Here is a 20,255-nt window from a genome sequence, read left to right as displayed (position 1 = left end):
TCAGGGGTCAGAGCAACACTTCGCCCACATTATCAATGAGATCCCAGCCAGTCATGAACAGTGGATGATCAGAGTGACGTAGAGTCAAGCGGAATTTGCTACAAGCTCACGTTTATCACTTTTTGCCGATAGCACAACTGCGCACAAAGTATGGAGACCTCTGGGTGATGACACTTTTTCTCAGCATTTTCACAGCTGAGATTTCGAGGTATCCGGAGCACTGTGCAAATACATTTCAAGAGGTGAAAAGTACATGGAGCTGACAGAGCCAGGAAAAATTTTTGACTTCCCCGATATTTCGAGCTATCAGAGTTCGAGTTAAGGAGGGTTTACTGTACAGGACAAATGCTGGACAAATGCCTTTTTTGTAGGGGCGTGCAAACACCAAATAATAGATTTTTAATCAAATCAAGAAAAAATAAAGGTGTACCGTATTTACTTGAATCTAATGCGCACTTGTTTTCCGATAGAATGGGTTAAAAAATTGTGTGCGCATTACAATCGAGTACGACCCTAAATCTGCGCTAACATATTTCCATCAGCATTTCAGAATGGCTGCCTTGTACGCGCTCTGAGCCTAGCTGCCGTAGCTTTCTCCATGTGCTGTAGTATGTGTGCTTAGGCAAAGGCTCAGGCAATGCGTCCTTTGGCTTAGGTTAGTGCCTTCCCATTTCTGCATTTGCTCTATCAGCATGAAAGTGATGACTGCAAAGACATGCGAAGTTCATCATGATGCCGCAATTAAAAGGAAAGCGATCACGTGTGCAAAGACGGACGAAAATCGGGCTGCATCACGGGAATTCGGAGTTCCCGAAACTTGAGTGCGGGACTGGCGCAAACAGGAGAGGCACTCTAGACCAGTGGCTGCTACGTACGGCACGGCCACTTGACTCCCATCTTGAAAGCAATCTGCAGCGGAGACAAGAGTCTAAGCATCTAGGCGCACCGCGCTGTGTTTCCATTGCATAGTTCGCATCGAAGCAAGAGGCAGAACAAAGGTCAATTCCCTCGCTCCTGCTACCACACTCCCTTACTCCAGCATTTAAAAAGTTTCCACGGTCATTAAGTGAGCCGTGCTCATGCTTGTGCGCACGCGATGTCATGCTTGTTAATTTGGTTAGTAAGCCAATGTTTAAAAGTTTTTATATGGCCGATAAAACTACTAGCCTTACTTTTCATATAGCTCTCTACTAATTTGCTATTGTAATCAATGCTCCGCCTTTTGTGTGAAGCTGCTATATCTTTATTTATCGCAACTTTAGTGCATCGGGAGTAAATCTTTTTTTTCCAAATGAGAGAAAGTTGTATTTCTGTATGAAAGAATGAGGTGCGCGGTACTGTAAAGGACTTTCCTCTAGGTCATGGCAAACGGGTGCGCGTAACAGTCGAGCGTGTGTTAGAATTGAGTAAATAGAGTAGATCCCATATGCTGTGCAAAGTTATGCAAAGGAATTTGCAGGTGGCTATGCCGTCGACCCTATGGCACCTTGCCTCAAACGGCTCCTCGAGTCTCTCTATGTGTTTGAGCAGGTGCACATTGTGGAGCCCGAACATGCTGAGAAACTCGAAAGATTGTGGGCTTGCCTAGCTGCCCGATCATTGGAAACACGCCCCTCTTCCTCTGCGCCTGTTAGTACACCGAGCTGTGTATACCCCAAAGGAACGCAAAGTTCGAGCTGACACACTTCTCAAGCTGTGGTCAACTCTCGTGAAAAACTTGATCGCCGTTCATACAGAGGCAACCACTGCCCAAAGTTCCACTGCCAAGGTGCCTGGACCTTCTTGTGCATGCCACCTGGCTCAAGTGCAGGTGGCATGCACGAGGCGAGAGTCAGATGACTGAGCTCAAATGACAAGTTAAAAGGCATCACGGCCTAGAACGTTAAATAGATAAAAACACTGAAGACTTGCAAGACCCTACAGAATCACAATACAAATTCCAGGGTGCTGTTTCTTTCAAGCACTTACAGTAAGAAATTCAGCTGCCTGTAATTAAATCACAAACTTTGAAACGCGCCTATATGATTGGTCCGTTTAAAACCTTCCAGCATATAACCCATTTGGGCACTTGGTAAAAAATTTTTACAAACGCCGAGATTCGTCTGCACGCATTTTATTTTGGGAGAATATTGACCACAATACTTCTGCCATTTTCACTAGATGTGATATTGTTGGAATTCGCAGTTCCTAAAAGGCAGAATGTTAAATACTGCAGTGTTTCCGAAACACAGTTATAATGTTCCAGATAGCTTCCATACATAAGTTGCTGCTAAAGCCTGTAAATTTTCCACAGATTTTAAACTTTGTGCACACATTATCTATAACCTGTTTCTAATTTTAAACAAATATAAATAATGTGCCTCTTGTAGTTCATTGAGGACACTGTAGAAACCTACCACCAACCTCATATAATGAAAAAATAAGCGAAAAAACAAGAGAGTACAGCAATTATTTCCAAAAGTTCCAATCTTCTATAATCTTCTATAATCCTTGCCATCTAGTCTCCATCCATGTCTTTTTGTGCTGCCACTTTTTCAAATATGTACTAGAACACCTAATTCGCCACGTTAATCAATTTTCAATCTGGCCAGGAAAGTTAGTTTTGTCATACATTGCACTGAACATAATTTCCATAAATTTTTAGTAAAGATAAACTTTGTTTAAAATACTTATCTCGGTATACTATTGGGAAGCACAGCTGATAATGGCAGTATGACACTTTCGAACACTTTATTTTTTTAGCAAAGGCAGCATTCATTTCACATGCATTTAACTTCGCACAAAGGTTTGCCATGGCCTTCATTCCTCCCTTTGTTGCTAAATTTACTCTCACAGCTATTTGTTGTTCTGCCAGGTAAACGGGTCAAATTCTGCTTGCTTATAAAACACTCATAACATTCTGAAGCACTTGCATACACAATTTATTGGAAAACCAACAATAAACCCACTCACTTTGAAGTTTGTCTACACACCACCCATTACCTGGCCCTTACTTTCACCAAATATAAACAAGGCATATCCTTTGACTCATCAATGACAGCGGGCAAACGTCACATCATGTTTCGAAACAACTTAATTACTATAAATGTATCTAAGACGCAATTAATCTGCTTCCATAATCCTTTAAGGAGGGTAGCCCTTGACTATCCTCTTGTTTTGCATTCTTCACATTGTTCAGCTTGTTCTTGTAGACCATTACAGTACTCATCTGTTGTAAAATATCTTGGTTTATATCTTGACAGCGACCTTTCTTGGAACAGCCACATTGCTTACGTTTGTAAAAAACTTCGCGCCGTATCCTGTCTACTGAACAATATAAGATACTACATGCCCTTATCAGTAAGGAAAACTATAACACATGCTTTAGGCTACAGTCTACTCCGGTATGGAATAACAATTTACGGGCACTGTGCTGTCCGCTGGCACAACAGAATAAATGCGATACTGCACTCCCTCTTAAAAAACATATCTTATGATCTGAACCTGAATGCTGACACAGACCGTTTCAAAGTACTTTCGATGCCGAATTTCAACGATCTTTTAATGCAAACGGTTGTTTTAAAACACTTCTGATTCAGTCAATTCCTAGTTCCGTACACAGCTTCCCGATGCTTAAGGCCCAGGGACCCCTTTGGGAGGCCACGTTGTTCCACAAGGTACGGCACTAGAGCTCGGGCCCATTATGTGCCCACCTACTTCAATAAATTACCGCACAGCACCTTCTGTGCAAAAACGAAATATAAGTTAAAGAGACTGCTAAGGCGTATCTGTTCGTAAAGGCGTGCTTGTTCCGTTTATTTACTGTTATTGCTTGTGTTCGTGCATGTGATTGTGCAATTCCTTTGCACCATGACGGTCAGTCTGGTATATGGTTATGCATTATGTCATGGCTATTTTTGTTCACACGCATTGCTGTACTTCTGTTTCATTATGCTCAATGAAATTTCTTTTCATAGACACTGTATAAATTCTAATAACCTTTTTTGGTGTCCTATAGTTGAGTTCGCTGCTTATAACTGGTCTATCAGTGTACCGTGTATGGTTTTGCTGCCTGCCAGGCGCTGCCGCTCAAGCCTTCAAAGGCTTTGGCAGGCCTGTATGACTGTACTGATTTGATTATTGGCAATAAAGGTATTATTATTGTTATATGCACAAGAATACTGTCAAAACAAGGGTTTGTGAGTATTTCGCAACGCTCCTAATTAAGCCAGATAACTTTGAAATTTCACGACACATTGCAATTAAGATGCCCCTCATATCTGTTAAATATAAAGCTTCAGTATTACGGAGTTCTAGCCAGGCATTTGGGAAATGTTACTACAGTTCTACATGACATTTTGAAACACTTCTTTCAGAAACTTTTTGCAAAAGCTGCATTTGATCGACACACATTTAGCTCCGCACACATATTTTCCATAGAAGTCTGCCTATTGTTGCTAACTTTGATTATGGTGGAATTTGTGGTAATGCAATGGCTGCTTGCAAAATGTTGAGCTGCTTCTAAGAGTTCATTATACAGGGTGTCCCTACAATCATGTACCACTATTTAAAAGATATGCAAATGCCACACAGCTGGACAGAACCAAGGTAATGTTATTTACCGTCGCTTGGAGATACTCTGACTATTTTTTGCATTCTGTATAATTACACAATTCGTCTTAACCCTTTCGCTGTCAGGGACGTACCGGTACGTCATCGCGCTTCCCCCCCACAGTGTCACTGACGTACCGGTACGTTCTCTATCGTGCGTTCAAAATTTCGCGCCTGAGCGCATAGCTGGCGCTCCTGGATTGGCCACGCCATCTGTTGACTCTTTCTACAAGATCGTATATTCGCCTCGACCTGTGTTAATCCATGTATTGAAGAGTACGGTGCGACTGCCACTCCCCACTTTCTCTTTGCTGAGTGGCGCGGTGGCTCCGCGTTCGCTGGATCATGCGTCGCGCGCGTGTGGTTATGGGTTCAAGGGTTGTTCTGCCCTCTCCGTTGGTTTGAAGGTTTTTATTTTTCTTCTGTTGGTGTGCCTGCTACGGCGCGTCAAGTTCAGGCGCACGTGCCGTTGCCTCTCCGAAAAGAGTGACTCGATTGCTGCTTTCGCTCTCTCGCCACACCCTCGCTTCTGACTTGCAGCAGTAAACGTAAAGCCCTTCGAACTTTGTTTAGCCTTTTTCCATCTCCCTCTGTCTTCTTGATCACGCAACGTCCCATTTCTCTCCGTTATGCGGGGGACTGAAAGCGCATCCTCCCTGCGCGCGGTTACTTTCGGATGGCTGAGCGCGCGGGACCTTCGTCTGCTCATTGGAGCGGTGGCTCAATTCCGATTCAGAATACGAGCCGAGCTCGGATTCGGACTCGGACAGAGTCACATGCGAGGAAGAGGGTTCCGCATCGTCAGATTCGGATGTTGAACGGATTTTATAGACAGGCTGATGATGATGATTATGTTTAGTAACAACAGCTGCAGAACACTGAAATGTGCATATTGCATTGACTATGTTATTTGTATATCAATCATAATCAAAAATAAATTGCTATGTTCATTCTCTGTTATGCTCGTTCCCTGAAACCAAGCCGACACTGGGGGTGCGTCACGGCCAGAAAGGTCCGACAGCGAAAGGGTTAATTACTTATTCAACTTCCCAAATAAAGTAATTGAATTAAAAGTGTAAATGAGAAAATTGTACAGTAACATGAAAAACTCCCGATACAGCTTTCTGTTGCTCAATACGTTCTACATAAAAGTATTTTTCAGAGCGTAAAAGTAGCCCACGAATACACACAAAACTGCCGTGTGACTGGCCACTCGAGGCACTTTCCATGTATTCTCAGCCTTCTTTCACACTCGGAAAAAACATTTTTATGTAGCACGTATTGAGCAGCAGAAAGCTGTATTGGGAGTTTTTCATGTTGCTCTATGATTCTCTCATTGACACTTTTCAACTAATTATAATACAGTAGAACCTCATTGATACATTGCCGTTACATACATCTTCCCAGCGCCAACATTCACAATCTAGAACTCAAAAAATGACCCAATAGAGTTACACTCATTTTTTACCAGTTCCTATGCTCCAAGAAAATACGACTTTTCAGCACAATGTTCATTACATCGCCAAACTGCAATCGTATGATACGTTTTTCGGTTGCTAGATACCATGTAAACAAGAAAATTTGCGAGGCACGCGTCGTCAGGAACAGTATATAGCTGGCTGCTGCAGCAGCTTCACCGCAATACTCGCCCGCTCGTCTCACCTGAAAATGCCTGCGCACACACAGTTTCTCATTTCGGTAACAGCAAATCTTCTCCGTCGTCATCGCATGCAGCATTCACAGCTATCACCACCAATCCTATTGCGATAAGCATGTCTGCCTATCTGTTTCACAGCGCATGGTGCCGTTGGAAGTGTAGAGCAAGCTTTTAATAGGCGGTAACCGAAACGCACCGCTGTTCCCTGCTGCAGACTGCGATCGTGTACAATTTTCCAGCCGCTAGATCCCATGTGAACAAAAAAATGCGCAAGGCATGCGTGATTGAGATCAGTATACAGCCACCCATTTCACGTGAAAACGACGACGTGCACAGTTTCTTGCAAGTAATTTTTGTTCTTTGACTTCGATACCCCCTGATATGTTTAACTGATGCTTTTTACCTTGTCATGTTCTTTTGCTACGGTTTTTGCAATCACCTATATATATATGTTCTTCGTTTTAATAAAAATTCAGTTGAGAGTTAGCACTCGTCCTGTCTGCTCCTTTCTGTGTCCGTGTTTCACTTCGTGCTAGAAGCCAAAATCATGTTACCGTACCAACTCGCCCAACTGTCTATCCTTTTGCACAGTTTCTTATTCCGGCACAAGCAAATCTCCGCCCCGGTCGTCTCACGCTGCATTCACAGTTATTGCCATCAAACCTATTGCGATAGGTATCTTCACTTATCTGTTTTACAGGTGCGTAGTGTCATTGGTAGCATACTGCATACATTCAGTAGGCGATAATTCGAACGCATTGCCGTTCCCTGCTGCAGGTGGCACGATGTGGGCGTCACATTTTGCTTCGGCGGCATCTGTCGTCCACCAGCTCGGTTTTGTTGCGGTTTCCCATTGCACTATTAAAATACCACGCAACAAGAGAACAATGAAGCGCGTCTCAGGCTGCCAGAGCACCACGCGTCACACGCGTCAGTGTCTCATGCCACAACGATCCATGCAATGTTTCGCATTATGAACATGTCAACAATAGTTGAGTCAGCCAAATTTTTTTGGTTACTTCGGATCATACGTTTTCTTGGATAGTACGTTCTGTCTTGCGTTCTCTTTTCCAACATGTCTGAACAAGGTCCCACTGTACACAGAGTACTATGGGCAAGCTACAGAAATCTAAATACTTGGTTATATCAAGGTTTAACTGTACATTGATCCTATGGAATTGGTGGCAGTGTCGCAGGGACGTCGGTATAGTTGAGCAGGCCCACAAAACCAGTTGGTGGCGACAGCCGTGGCAAGCTATGAGGGCCACACCATGCATGTTTACTTCAAGTACAAGTTAAAATATAGATTGTGTTGTGTTTGCACACCCCGACTGCTCTGTCCCTTTCAAGGCATATCGTTACCATCAGTCACAGGCACCTTACTTTCTAGCGATGTTCATAAATTTCCCTGTTACATACTGACACGCGTACATTTTCCTTTTTCTCTTTTTTACAGTGACGGATTTTTTCATCTCACCATTGTTACCATGTTATCGCTCAGTTCAAGACACACTTTCATGTATCAGAACTTTCTCGAATATTGCTACACTATATTGAGCAACATTGGGAGCCTGGATTCCAAGCTGCTCTATAGCTACACCTCCCAAAGTTATTGTTCATCTTCTCATCTAAAATAAGTGTGTCACATCATTACAACATGTTGTTTGTGTATTAAAATGAAAAGTTTTATTTTTGCAAGTAAATGTATGCACAGCTCTCTTGTGCCCTGTTGCATGTACGGTTTGCCATGAAGGTAAAAGTGCACCTACAATTACACTAAACCTTGATAAAGTGAAATCCGTGATATTGTGGGAACAGCGCGGTCCCTCAGTCCACATTAGCAGGCCCCAGTCCTGGCTGGCCGTGCCAAGAGTGCCCAGCCGAGCCAGCAGTCGAAGAAGTGGTGGACAAAGTGACTCGTGAGCGCGTGTGGTGGTTCGAGACTCAGCTGGGTGCTCCTGGACACGGTCGGCCAGGACTGGGGCCTCCTGCATGGACTAAGGGACTGTGCCGTTCCCACATTGGTGGCCGTAACATGGGACCCCGGCTATGTTCTGGGACAGACCACTTGGGCAGCGTCCGTTCCACTGCCAGTAGTGACGCCTGCCTGGCCTGGTGCGTGACCATCTCTATAGTGAAAGCTGCAGCTCTGTAATTCACTGAGGAGCGTTTCCACCACAGCTCCTCCTCTGTCACCATCACTGGGTCTGGAATTGGACACGGTGGCGGAGCAGTCTCATATGTACTGCTAAAGCTCCCTGTGCCACCTTGGAGAAGGGACCTGCCGGTGCTGTTAATGCCTCAACGCAACAGGTTGTTGAAGTACGAAGACCATGCATGGCTCCAAATCTGGCGGCGTGGCCACGTCCAGCGACTTGCAGATGTCAGAGAGCGACGATGGCAAGCTGTTGAAAGAAACAGCTCGAAAGAGCCGCTCGTCAGGCAGCGAAGCCAAGAACAAGACCAGCACATTGGCCTCATCCAAGCCCAAGGAGGGTGAAGTCTCAGACTCTGGTAGCAGTTCCTCGGCACCAGCCAGCGGCAGCAGCAGCAAAGATTACGATGATGACGATTCCGAAGAAGAGTTCAACGACGACTACGACAAGAACCTCGTGGGCACTTGAGGTCAGTTGCCAATGATAGTGGAAGCGGCACCGTTCGAGCGATGATCATCATCATCTGCCATCTTCTCCTCCTGTTAAATGCGTGGTGCGGTGCCGTGTGTTCTCTGTGCGGTGGAATAGCAACAAGCTGGCGACTGCTACTTCTGGCAACCTGCTGCGTGCACTCGTATGAATGAGGTCGAGGAGGAAGACCAGAACAGGTGTGCCTCCGGGAATAGTTTAGGGTCTTCTGGTTCTTGCAGGAGAGCGACAACGCGGAGGCTTCACCACCTGGTCTGCCACATTTTCGCGAAGTCAACGTCTGGGAAGCCTGCCAGGTTTAGGGCCTTTGGGTTCCTGGAAGACCTTGACGACTCGGACATCGCCTGCTCCACAGATCTTCGTTCGGTGCTGCAGTCTGCCATTTTCCCGCCGCCGGGGGTGTGGCACCGTTGCTGCAAGCCGCCGGGGGTGCGATGCCGTTGCTGCAAGCCGCCGTGGGCCAGTGCCATCATCGCCTTCACAGAAAGAGGGGCAATATGGGAACTTTGGTATCGGAGCCAGCAGTCAGAGAAGTGGACAACAAAGTTACTCGTGAGCACGAGTGGTGGTTCGAGGCTCAGCTGGGCGCTCCTGGGTGTGGCCGGCCAGGACTGGGGCCTGTTGGCATGGACTGAGGGACTGTGCTGTCTCCCAAATATATAACCTTCGTAATTTTTTAAATCTGAGCTTCCTCCTAAACCACAGATATGTTTTACATGATTCAGTGAAATAACTTTGTCCGGTAGTTACAATTACACAAAGTTCATGCACATTACACAATCCTAGAGGCTTTGTGACAAGTAAATAAAAAAGAAACATCACCTAACCATGCATTCACTACAGCTGCATCTCACAACAATGAAATCGATAGCAAGCACGAAGCATTTCATTTTGGTGATATCAAGTACGTATTTGACAGGTGACGAGCTGATGCAAAAATCAAGTTTTAATGCGAAAAATCTGTTAGTTTGGGCTGTTCGCTGATCTTGCCAAGCAATGGCACAACGCCTCTTGCACTCTGCCAGCAGGGCCATTGGGTCAGTGTTGTCCTGAGCCTAATCATGTCAATAAATCCATGACCTGCGATGTGGTCAGTGGTTCGAACTTGCTCTGTGTGGCTGCTTTGTCTTTGATGAATCTCAGGCCTCCTGGACGCTCTTAAGGATTTTCTCCTAAGTAATTTACTTGCGCAACCTGCTCTGGTTGCTTAGTGGCTATGGTGTTTGGCTGCTGAGCATGAGGTCGCGGCATTAAATCCTAGCCACAGCAGCCGCATTTCAATGGGGGCGAAATGCAAAAGCACCTGTGTACTTAGTACTAGGTGCACGTTAAAGAACCCCACATGGTTCAAATTTCCGGAGTCCCCCACTACGGCGTGCCTCATAAACAGATTGTGGTTTTGGCACATAAAAGCCCATAATTTTTAAATTTTCTTGGGCAGCACCAAGCAACCGTCGGCTTGTACGTCAGTGGCTTGGCTCATCCCTAAAGCTGGCATTTTTGTTATGGCATCCTTGCTCTTCATTATCATTAAGACTGAGCTTCTCGGAATCCCAATAGGTTCCACAATGAATCATTTTTCTTCTCCCAGCTTCAGCCTGGGAGATAATTCGAGCCTTATCTTCCAGGGGCAAAAGCTTCTCTTCCTTGTCAGCTGTGACATGCTTTTCTAGGGAACACTTAAGGAAATGATGACCAAGTGGCAATGCAATCATGAAGTCACTTCTCATGTGCATCGTACCATATGTGAGACAAATTTGACTCCAGGGGCTCTATTCTGGACATTCTGCCATTTTTTTTAAGCACAATGTAGGCACGACGCTTACAAAATGGTGCTGATGGTCCTGTTTTGCTTTTGTAACGTGAAGTAAACTTGACGTTTTGCCTATAAAACTGAAATGAATGAACTGAACCTAATGCTCTTGATAAAGCAAAACAGTTTTCCTCCCCAGTAAAAATAAAGCAGCTAGCTCAAAGCGTACGATCATTCCATCGAAAACACTTCTCGCTTCCGTTGTGTGCAGCGTACAAGCCGTCGTGTGCTTCATTAGGCAGGATGCGTGTCTCCGGGAGACGGAATGAGTCATCATATATTGGCGCCAACATGCTTGTTTTCTAACTTGAGACAACATACGTGACCTACCAGTGGTAATGATTCCAGGCCGCGCTATCGCTATCTCACAAAACGCAAGTGACTCAGCCCGACTCGGCTGGCCAAATACCCCCGATAGCGTTGCGCGCGTCAGAGGTATCTGCTTGCGTGACGCAAGCACCAGTGTTGCCATCTCTTGTTCACTTCACTGCTTACCAAAACTATGTGAGGAAACTTCGAGGTGCCGCCTTGCACACATTTCTTTTTTATAAATTGATAAGTCGCTGTTGTCAGAACTTCTGATGATGCGAAGAGTCATTAATCTTGATTACAGCACAAACGCAGCAGGGAAAAATGGAGGACGTCGCAGAATGTTTCAAATGTTCAACCAATATTATTTCAAATAAATGTGTTTAAAAAAAAAACGATGGCCCAAAACACAAATGCCAACACCACCAGAGAGCGATGCAAATACTATGAGCAAGCGTTATAAACAAAAGATTTTCATTGCGTCCGGCGGCGGGGGAAATGTGGCAATATGCATTCCTCTCGGCTGCCGTTGCATATGGCTGCTCGTAGCATATTTCGCGCAGCTCGTCGCACCATAAATCATGACGAAGAATCTCTGCGATGGCGGTCCAGCGCAACATCATGCAACGTCAAATTGACGTTTACGAAGCAGCCCTTCCTGTAACGCTCCCCACGGCACATTCTTTCAGCCAATCAGCAAGCTGACATGGTACCTACATTGGATTGCCACCGCATGTTCGCGAAATTGCAGATGCATTGCACTGACTTCCGTGCGCTACCGCTCACTTTCTTTTTGAAGCGCTAACATTGCAATATAACTGCCAAGGACGAAAAAAATGTATTAGTCCGTAAAACTTGCAGCCCCACATCACGTTTCGTCATCTTGATGAAAACTCAAAATTGCATTTTGTAAAACTTCCATTTCCCGGCACAAATTTCAAGGCACATGAGCTCTCCAAAGCCAATCAGAGAGTCAACATGGCGGATAATGGCGGCCGTGCAGCCGCTATGTGTGTCGAGATTAGAGCTTCAGATTTGACCTCAGAAGGGTTCCTGCAATCGCCTCCACCGCATGCAGCCAGCAAAAGCACGTCGAGATTTGTTCCTTCCTAGAGGGGGCTGTCGCTGGGGCATGAATTTAGACACAACCTATCGCTCTTCTATATCGAAGCCAATCTTAAAAAACTTCATAAAAAATGCGTAAATAGAAATATAAAAATAAAGTTACAGAGTATGTTTGCAGGCACACCATTTCCTACACCAACATGATGCAAATCCCTTTTTGAAGATTGGATGCACCGTCATAAGAGCATGTTGCATCACCATCACTATCACTGCATGGCGGCTTTCTGTTTTGTTTACACTAAAGCCTCTCCATCCATGCACTACCATTGCTCTTGCTAATAGCACCCCCCTTTGAGTATGCCGCTGTTCTCTGATTAGTCACCAGCTTCAGTTCTACTTCTGAAATTTCTGCTTCTGCAATTTCCACTTCTGGAATTTCCGACAGTTCCACTTCGAGGATTTCCAGTTCTTGAATTCTTGCTCGTTGCCCATTTGCACCTCTACGAAGCTGTAGCAGACATTGCTTCTGCTTGGAACTGGAAGCTAGGACTACGTGTTATGGTTCAAAAGGAGAAACATAGGAAAGGAGAGAATGAATCAAGTGAAAGTGGCAATTTAGGCGAGTTGGTTATGCATTGCAAAATGGTCTTTGCGCTACAAGACGCAGACAAAGGAAGGGGAGTACAAGGATTTACAAAGCACTTTGTGTGCCCTGTACACCTTTCCTTTGTCTGTATCTTGTAGCCCAAAAACCATTTCGGGAGAAACATGTGAGAAGAAAAAAAATAAAGAAAGAGCAAAAATGCACAAGGGCTTCATAGGAAGAAATAAAGAAGATGCGAGAACATAACAAAGTGGCGAAAGAAAGAGAAAAGAATCGAAGAATACAAAGAGAAAAATGCACAAGGAGCTACAGGACCAATAGGAGACAAGGACAGGTTGAAGGAGCGTCGTGCACCCTATAAAAGAAGCGCCAATGCCGAGCCAAATTCCAGAGCCGCCTTTTCAGCTTCCGAAAATAACCCCATGGAAGTACGGACAATTAATAAGGGGCCTTCTGGTACGCCAGCGGACGCCCGTTGTGGTCCATGCAAAGACTGCATCAGAGCACAGAGTTGTTAAAACTGAACAAAATATATTCTTCAAATAAGGCGGTTACATAAACACATACCCGCTTCGGCTAGGCACATCACAATGCAATTCAAATGGGTGTTAACAAGCTCTGGAAAATTATTAATGACAAGCACAAAGAGTTCGACACATACAGTGCAGAATGAATAGGAATACCAAGTGTCCACTCATATTCACCCATGCTGGTCTAGAGCGAGACATCCTCGCCGTAACTTAAGGTAAATCTTGAAGAAGGGACTTCTTCCTGAAATGTAGATGCCGAGGAACTTGTCGGCTAGCTTGCCAGGGAATCTCCTTCTTCTGCAGACGGTCTGTCTATGTGTCACATCTATTCACGGGCGCGGTCTCATCTCTGAGATTCCAGCACAGTACTTCTATCACCTCCGCCGACGTTTCTTGAACTTTCTAACGGTGTCATGCTCCCATAGCATGAACAAAGCCTGGGGATCTTCTAGACATTTCTCGCGTTTTCAACCACGGCCACAGAAACATCTTTGACAAGGGTGGTGACTCATCTGTTGGCGCACGCTTGGGCTGTCACCCTTCCCTCTCGCTATGCTCACCATGTGTCGAGTTCTGATAGGGTGTTTTGGCGCGCACCCTCTCTCACCTCTCTTCTTCAAGTATCTTCTCAAAGCTTCTAGTTTCTGTTGATCGTGCCAGTTGTCTGTGATGTATGCACTCTCTCCCTATGTCGAAGCTGTTGTGGGGCCGACGTGCTCTTTTGCTGGCTTTGGTGATATGCGGCGCGTGCTTTGATTGCGTGCACTTTTGTGATAAGGAAGCAGAAGCCCAGCTACGAGTTGGGATGGCGAAGAGAAGAATGAGCTACATCCTGGACAAGATGGACGGTTTGTGGGGACAGCAGCGGTTCAGTAAAGGCAGCGTCCCCGGTGCTGCCCTGTGAGCTGAGCAGGCACACCACCAAGGACAACTACAGCTACGACCTGACGGTGCCTTCGTCACGAGCAGCTGCGGCTAGCCTAGCTGAGAAGGCCAAGCGATTCAGGTGCATCAGTCCCACATTATCTTCACAGCTCGGCCAGACCAGCTAAGTTAACATCAGAGGCAGTGACACCAATATTTTCAATGCATCAGCGAGCCGCATGACGCAACATAAAGCCTGCGACATCGAGTCAACACGAAGATGTCGACGAACTCAGTATAAATATATTAGGACTTTCTTATTTTGTTTTTTCTATGAATTGTAGAAGACTTTTTGAGAAGCAGCTGTTTATAGAAAGCTTGTAGAGAGTTATAATGTTTCTGTTATGCATTAGTATGTGAATTATAAATGCATTTATCATGTCCTTGTGCATCTCCAGTAAGCCGGAATCACACGATAGTTCCTTTGACATTGGAAGCTGAGGGGACGAGTGAGGGAGCAGCACAAAGAAGGAGGGTAGGTTGGCAGTACTTATCCTGGTCAGCAGAAACATGTATGGAGGGTGTTTAGTTAACGTTATGTTGTAGCCCAAGCAGCATCTGAAGTTTGTATTCTTTATGCTATTATGTCAACTGTTTATCAGCACATACAACAATTATTGCGTTTTCAATGAGCTGTAATTTAAATAATCTTGTCCTCATCCGCTCCATAAAATGTTTCTTGAAATGAAAACGTGTTCACAAAGTCATTATTTTGGGGCAAATTTTTGACCCATTATGTTTTATGGGGCATCAGCAGAGAACAGAAAAATTTTCATTGTGGTGAAAATTCTTGTTGAAGTGGACTTCATGGTGTCGCTACGTGACTGTATTTGCATGTGTCCTGCAACATGCAAAAGTTGCTGCTGAGTGGTAAAAAACACTCCACCGGGGAGCCGATAAAATTCGCCATTGTGCCATTTGTCATGATTATGTGAAAACCAGTGACACACATCAAATGTAGCAGGGGCCCCATGTGCCAAAGGCAACCAAAACTGTACTTACAAGTGCCTTGGTGACAAGAAAACGAGTCAGCACCTCGGTATCATTGAAGTGTATTTTTATCATAACACTGATCTTGGCAATTCTTAGCTACACCAATAAACAAAATGGCAGCCTAACATTGGCAGGCCATTGGGGTACACACATACACATGGCACCATGAGTGGTCGCTGGAGGTTGGTGCAGCCTGCACAAAAGCACTTCACTCTCAATAGCAGCTTTACCAGTGCGTGATTATCCTGTCATTATTCGCCAACTTTCTTGCAGGAATTCTTTCACAATTGCTTATTGACAAGACGCTATTCAACGTGTCTGTTCTAAGAACCTGTGAAGCATCTTTTCTTACTGAAATTTAATACGTCCACTTAATAAAATCTGCAACTTACTGAAACTCCTTTGCTGAAAATGCAACATGATATACTGAGGCTGCACAGTATAAGAACACAGATCAAGCTAAAATTACAATTCCATAGTGGATATTTTATTCCTGCCAGCCACACACCTGAAAAAGTGGTGAAAGAAAGAATTAATCACCTTGAGCAGCCACTGGAAATCGTGGGTGCCCCCTCTCTCTGGGAGCTCCCGGCGGGCGGGTGATAACCCACAGCACTCCAGCACCAGGTCCAGCAGGGCATGCACCCATGCAGTGTGAGTGCGTGCTGCGTGTCGCCGTGCAGCAGTGTCCAGACCCTGCAGGTGCTCGGTGGTGGCCTCCAGCAGGGCACAAAGGGCCAGGAGGGCGTTGCCCTGCTGTGATGCACGGCCTCTGCGTAGAGCACGGACACAGTCGAACGCCTTTATAGCAAAGTGCTCGGGGCCTCCGAAAACATTCGTTATACAGGTCACTTTGTTGTAAAGGTCATGCACTGCACAGCTGACAGTAGAACCGGGACAGAATTATTTCGATGTTAAACAGGTCATTTTATTGTATAGGCATTCATTGTAGAGGCGCTCGACTGTATGGCTTGCTTCAACAAGTGCCCCTTCCTTATCCTGCGTGATTCATATTTAGCATGCAACTAGCATAGCAATGCAGGCTTATTGGTACACCATCTTCTAAATACTAGTGTAGCGAAAACAAGACGAGGACGCAACAAGAGCGCATGAACACACGGGAACAGCATCAACTTCAAATAGTCTATTTCCTGAAACACGCGTATTTCAAAGAAATATGTGGGCTATAGTGACAAAAAAGATGTACACACATTTAAGAGGTTTCATAATACATTAACTGTAGAAATGAGAAAGAGTAGAGATACATAATCAACACCACATAGAACAAGTTAAAAGCCTCAGCAGTGCCGCCATGATGCCATGGGGTGGCAGTGATCGCACACCAAGGATGTATTGTTGTGCTCGAGGAATCGAATGAATTTACGGTCACAGTAACTTTGCTCCGAGGTCTATACTCACACTATCTGCATTTCTTGATGTGAACAATCTTCTGGAGAAGATTAATTGCAGAAAAATATGCAATATACAACAGAAGGTCTGTGTTCACGTGCATGTGCGTGTGCGCACATATATGCACATGCATGGGCGCACGTGTTTTGTATGTGTGCATGTTTGTGTGTTCCTGCTTGGACATGAGTGTGTGCTTATGTGTTTGCGTGAATGCATTTGCATGTTTGTATGTGCACATGCATATGTACAGTAGAACATCGCTGACACGATCCCCTTACGTGTGATTTCCTGGTGCCAAAGTTCGCAATCAAGAACACAAAAAATGACCCAATTAAAATATGTTTATATTTTACTGGTTCATACATTCCTGAAAAACACAATCTTTCGGCACCAACATTCAGTACATCACCAAACTGCGATTGTATGATACGTTTTCCAGCTGCTAGATTACATGTAATCAAAAATATGTGCAAGGAATGCACAATCGAAAGGAGTAGCTGCCTGCCGTGGCAACTTCACCACAATACTCTCCCACCCATCTCATGCAAGAACGCCAGCGTACGATAAGTTTCTTATTCCAGTACCAGCAAATCACTTCTCGGGTCATCGCACGCCGCACTCACAGCTATTGCCGCCAACCCTACTGCGATGAATACCTTCATCTATCTGTTTCACAGCGCATGGGGCAGAGTGCCGTTGGAAGCACACTGCATGCATTTAATAGGTAATAACCCAAGCATGGCACCATTCCCAGCTGCAGGCGTGGTGAAGTGCGCTTTCTGTTTCATTCTGGTGGCATCATATTTTGGTGTCACCTACCAGCTCAATTTCATTTGTTTCTTGTCGGCGTCTTAAAACATACATCAATGAGAAACCACCAACCTGTGTCTCGGGTTGCTCGCACTGCACGACGACGATAACAACACACTGCTTTCATTCTGATTACAAAAGCACATTCAAATAATAAGTTATATTACATGTTCAGCCAACAAATTACATCACTTGTTCTTGGTGTTCCCAGTGGTGCTACTGACAAACTGAGATTTGAAATAAATCAAGCATCTAAATACAGATTTTGGAGCACTTTGGAACAAATAAATGTGAATTGTTAGACATGCCCTAGACACTTTCGAACACTTAAACTTGACAAGCTTCATTCCATAAGTTATTTGCTTGTTGTAAAACAATGTTGCTGTGGCTTTTAATAAAAAAAAACACTAAATTTGAGTATCCCTTTATTTAAATGAAGACAACAAACCTGCTTACACATCCTGTTGTATTTTATTTATCTTCAGTCGAGTGAAGCTACTCAGATGTTGCCTTTAAATTTCACGAATTTTTTATTAACGGCTGCCAGCATAGCCATGTGTTCAGCAAGGCCAGAGTTCGCACCAGCCAGAAACACCTGGCCAGACCCAATGATGAGTCCCTCGTAACGCTCATGCATAACTTTAGATGACACCAGGCATTTATCAATGGTCCACATTTCCTCATAAAGATAGAGCCTCTGTTCAGCAACTGGCTGGTCCACAAATGACGCCGACCAATAATTCGGACATGCTCAGTTATTCTGACTACTTTGCAGCACCATCGCTGGACAATACTTATTGCATAAGACCAACCAAAATTTCGGACACTTAAAGACATGCCTTTTAATAATTCAGACTCTGCCTGCATCACTGCATGCCAATTTGACTGCAGAGCTGAGCAGAAATATCAATATTCACTGCAGCATGATTGTTGGCATGGTCGTCAGCAAGCAAATTATACATAAATAATCATTCATGCACAATTAACACCTTGGATGAGCGTGGACAGCGCCTATCAATACAGAGTGAGTGCTACTCATGCAAAGCATTCCATTATCTTTTTATTCTTGGTGACATCTTACTCAGAGAGCAGGTTAACATGTCCTAAAACATACGTGAAGTGACTTGGTCATTGCATGTTTGCAAGTTTTCCACATCCCTCACAAGGAAAAACGTTTATATTTTCTTTTACAAAGAAAAGCAAAGAAGGAAGATCGCTGGCTTTTCTTTCTCCATAAAGACCAAGTTTTTGGACAAGCTGTGATGAAAGAATGAAAAAAAGAACACATTGTGCTTTGGAGGCAACACAGAGCTTCCTCCTTGTAAATAGTTTTCTTGGCATCTCTTTTGCGCGTGCCACAGTTACTATACCCCTTTGTATACGTGTCCTGTGGCCGCTCTTTTACTCGTGTCAGCATTAGGGTGACTTCCTTTCAATAAAATCACAGATAATTTTTCCTCATAGAAGCTCAAATTCAGTTTCAGCATATTACTCTTTCAAGATACATAGTTTGTTGTTAATAGTATACAGGTGAGGGTCCCAAAGTCAAACGACTGCAGTGGGACAAAATAATTAATACAGCAGTGTAAAATTATGTATTATATAAGTAAAAAAAAAGTGAACGAAGTGGTGAAAAGGGCTACATTGGATTTTTATACGAGGATTCATGCATGTAAAAAATAATGATTGCACATTACCAATATAAATTGTTATAACCTATTTAACAAATGTAGTACACACTTTATATACAAAGTAAGTTAATCAGGACAACCAGCTATACAAAATGAAATGTTAAGTTCACATTTGAATGCATGCAAAGATGATGATGATTTAAGAGCATGGGGTAAGTCATTCCACAGTTGAATCGCTGAGAAGGAGGAAGCCATTTTGCCATAATTCGTGTTGCATTTAGGTAATAGAAAGTTGTGATTATGGGAAAACCTAGTGCTATTGATATTTATGAGCAACCTAAAATTTATTAATTGAACCGCGAGCTATTAAGTAATTTAAATAGAGTGATAAGTAAATGAAATTTAAACAAGCCATATATAGGAAAAATGAAGTTAGCCTGAAGGAGCAGAGCAGCATTAGAGTAGAAAGAACTGTTGGTAATAATGCGAATGGCCTGGTTTTGAATGTGCTGTATGGGTGAAAGGTGACAGTTACATGTATTTCCCCACATAGTAATGCCATATGTAAAGTGAATATGTATGAAGGCAAAGTATAAAGACAATAAGGTGTAAACAGAAAGAAATGGACAAGATTTAATGAGAGCTCTTATACCAAAAGCAGTTTTTTGCCTAACATAAGCAATATGATTAATAAACTTGAAGTTAGGGTCTAATTTTATGCCAAGGAAAGTTACACAATTGGCCGCAAGGATTAAATGGTGGCCTATGGATGCTTGTGGTAGATGAGGGAGAACTTTTTGAGATGATTTAAAATCATGAACTGAGTTTTACGTGGGTTCAAAATTAGGTTGTTTAAAGAACACCACTGAATAACTTTGGTCAATTCGTTGTTCATTTTAGCGATTAGCGTTGTTAACGATTTGTGTGACATGGAAATGGTGGTATCATCAGTGTAAAGGATAACATTAGAGATACATGTATTAATGCAGTCAGGTAAATCATTAATACAGATACAAAACACTTAAGGCCCAAGTATTGAGCCCTGCGGTACCCCTTGATTAATGACCTTAACATTTGAGTAAATGCCATCTATGCAGACTGATTGTTCGCGATCAAGTAAGTAATTTTTTTTTTAATTTAAAGATGGACCAGTTATACCCAATGATTCTAGTTTAGTAAATTAAATATTATGATCAACAGGGTCAGAGGCTTTAGTAAAATCAAGAAATACAGAACCGATGAAGTTGCCGTCGTCGATGGAAGACTTTAAAACA

At 43.9% G+C, this 20,255-nt stretch overlaps 1 protein-coding gene across 4 annotated transcripts in view; it reads right to left on the bottom strand.

Annotated features, from left to right (window-relative positions):
- The window catches only part of LOC126524404 (focadhesin), a 392,101-nt gene that overhangs the window by 126,382 nt on the left and 245,464 nt on the right, over positions 1–20,255 (bottom strand). For all 4 annotated transcript variants that reach the window (XM_050172727.3, XM_050172728.3, XM_055067287.2 and 1 more), the window contains one exon: positions 15,671–15,902. In XM_050172727.3, the coding sequence (XP_050028684.1) occupies positions 15,671–15,902 (232 nt within the window). The remainder of the gene's footprint in view (positions 1–15,670; positions 15,903–20,255) is intronic.

Source organism: Dermacentor andersoni, chromosome 3, assembly GCF_023375885.2.
Source record: "Dermacentor andersoni chromosome 3, qqDerAnde1_hic_scaffold, whole genome shotgun sequence".
NCBI lineage: Eukaryota > Metazoa > Arthropoda > Arachnida > Ixodida > Ixodidae > Dermacentor > Dermacentor andersoni.
The sequence above is the reverse complement of the archived record's forward strand: the minus strand, read 5'-3'. Positions and strand labels throughout refer to the sequence as shown.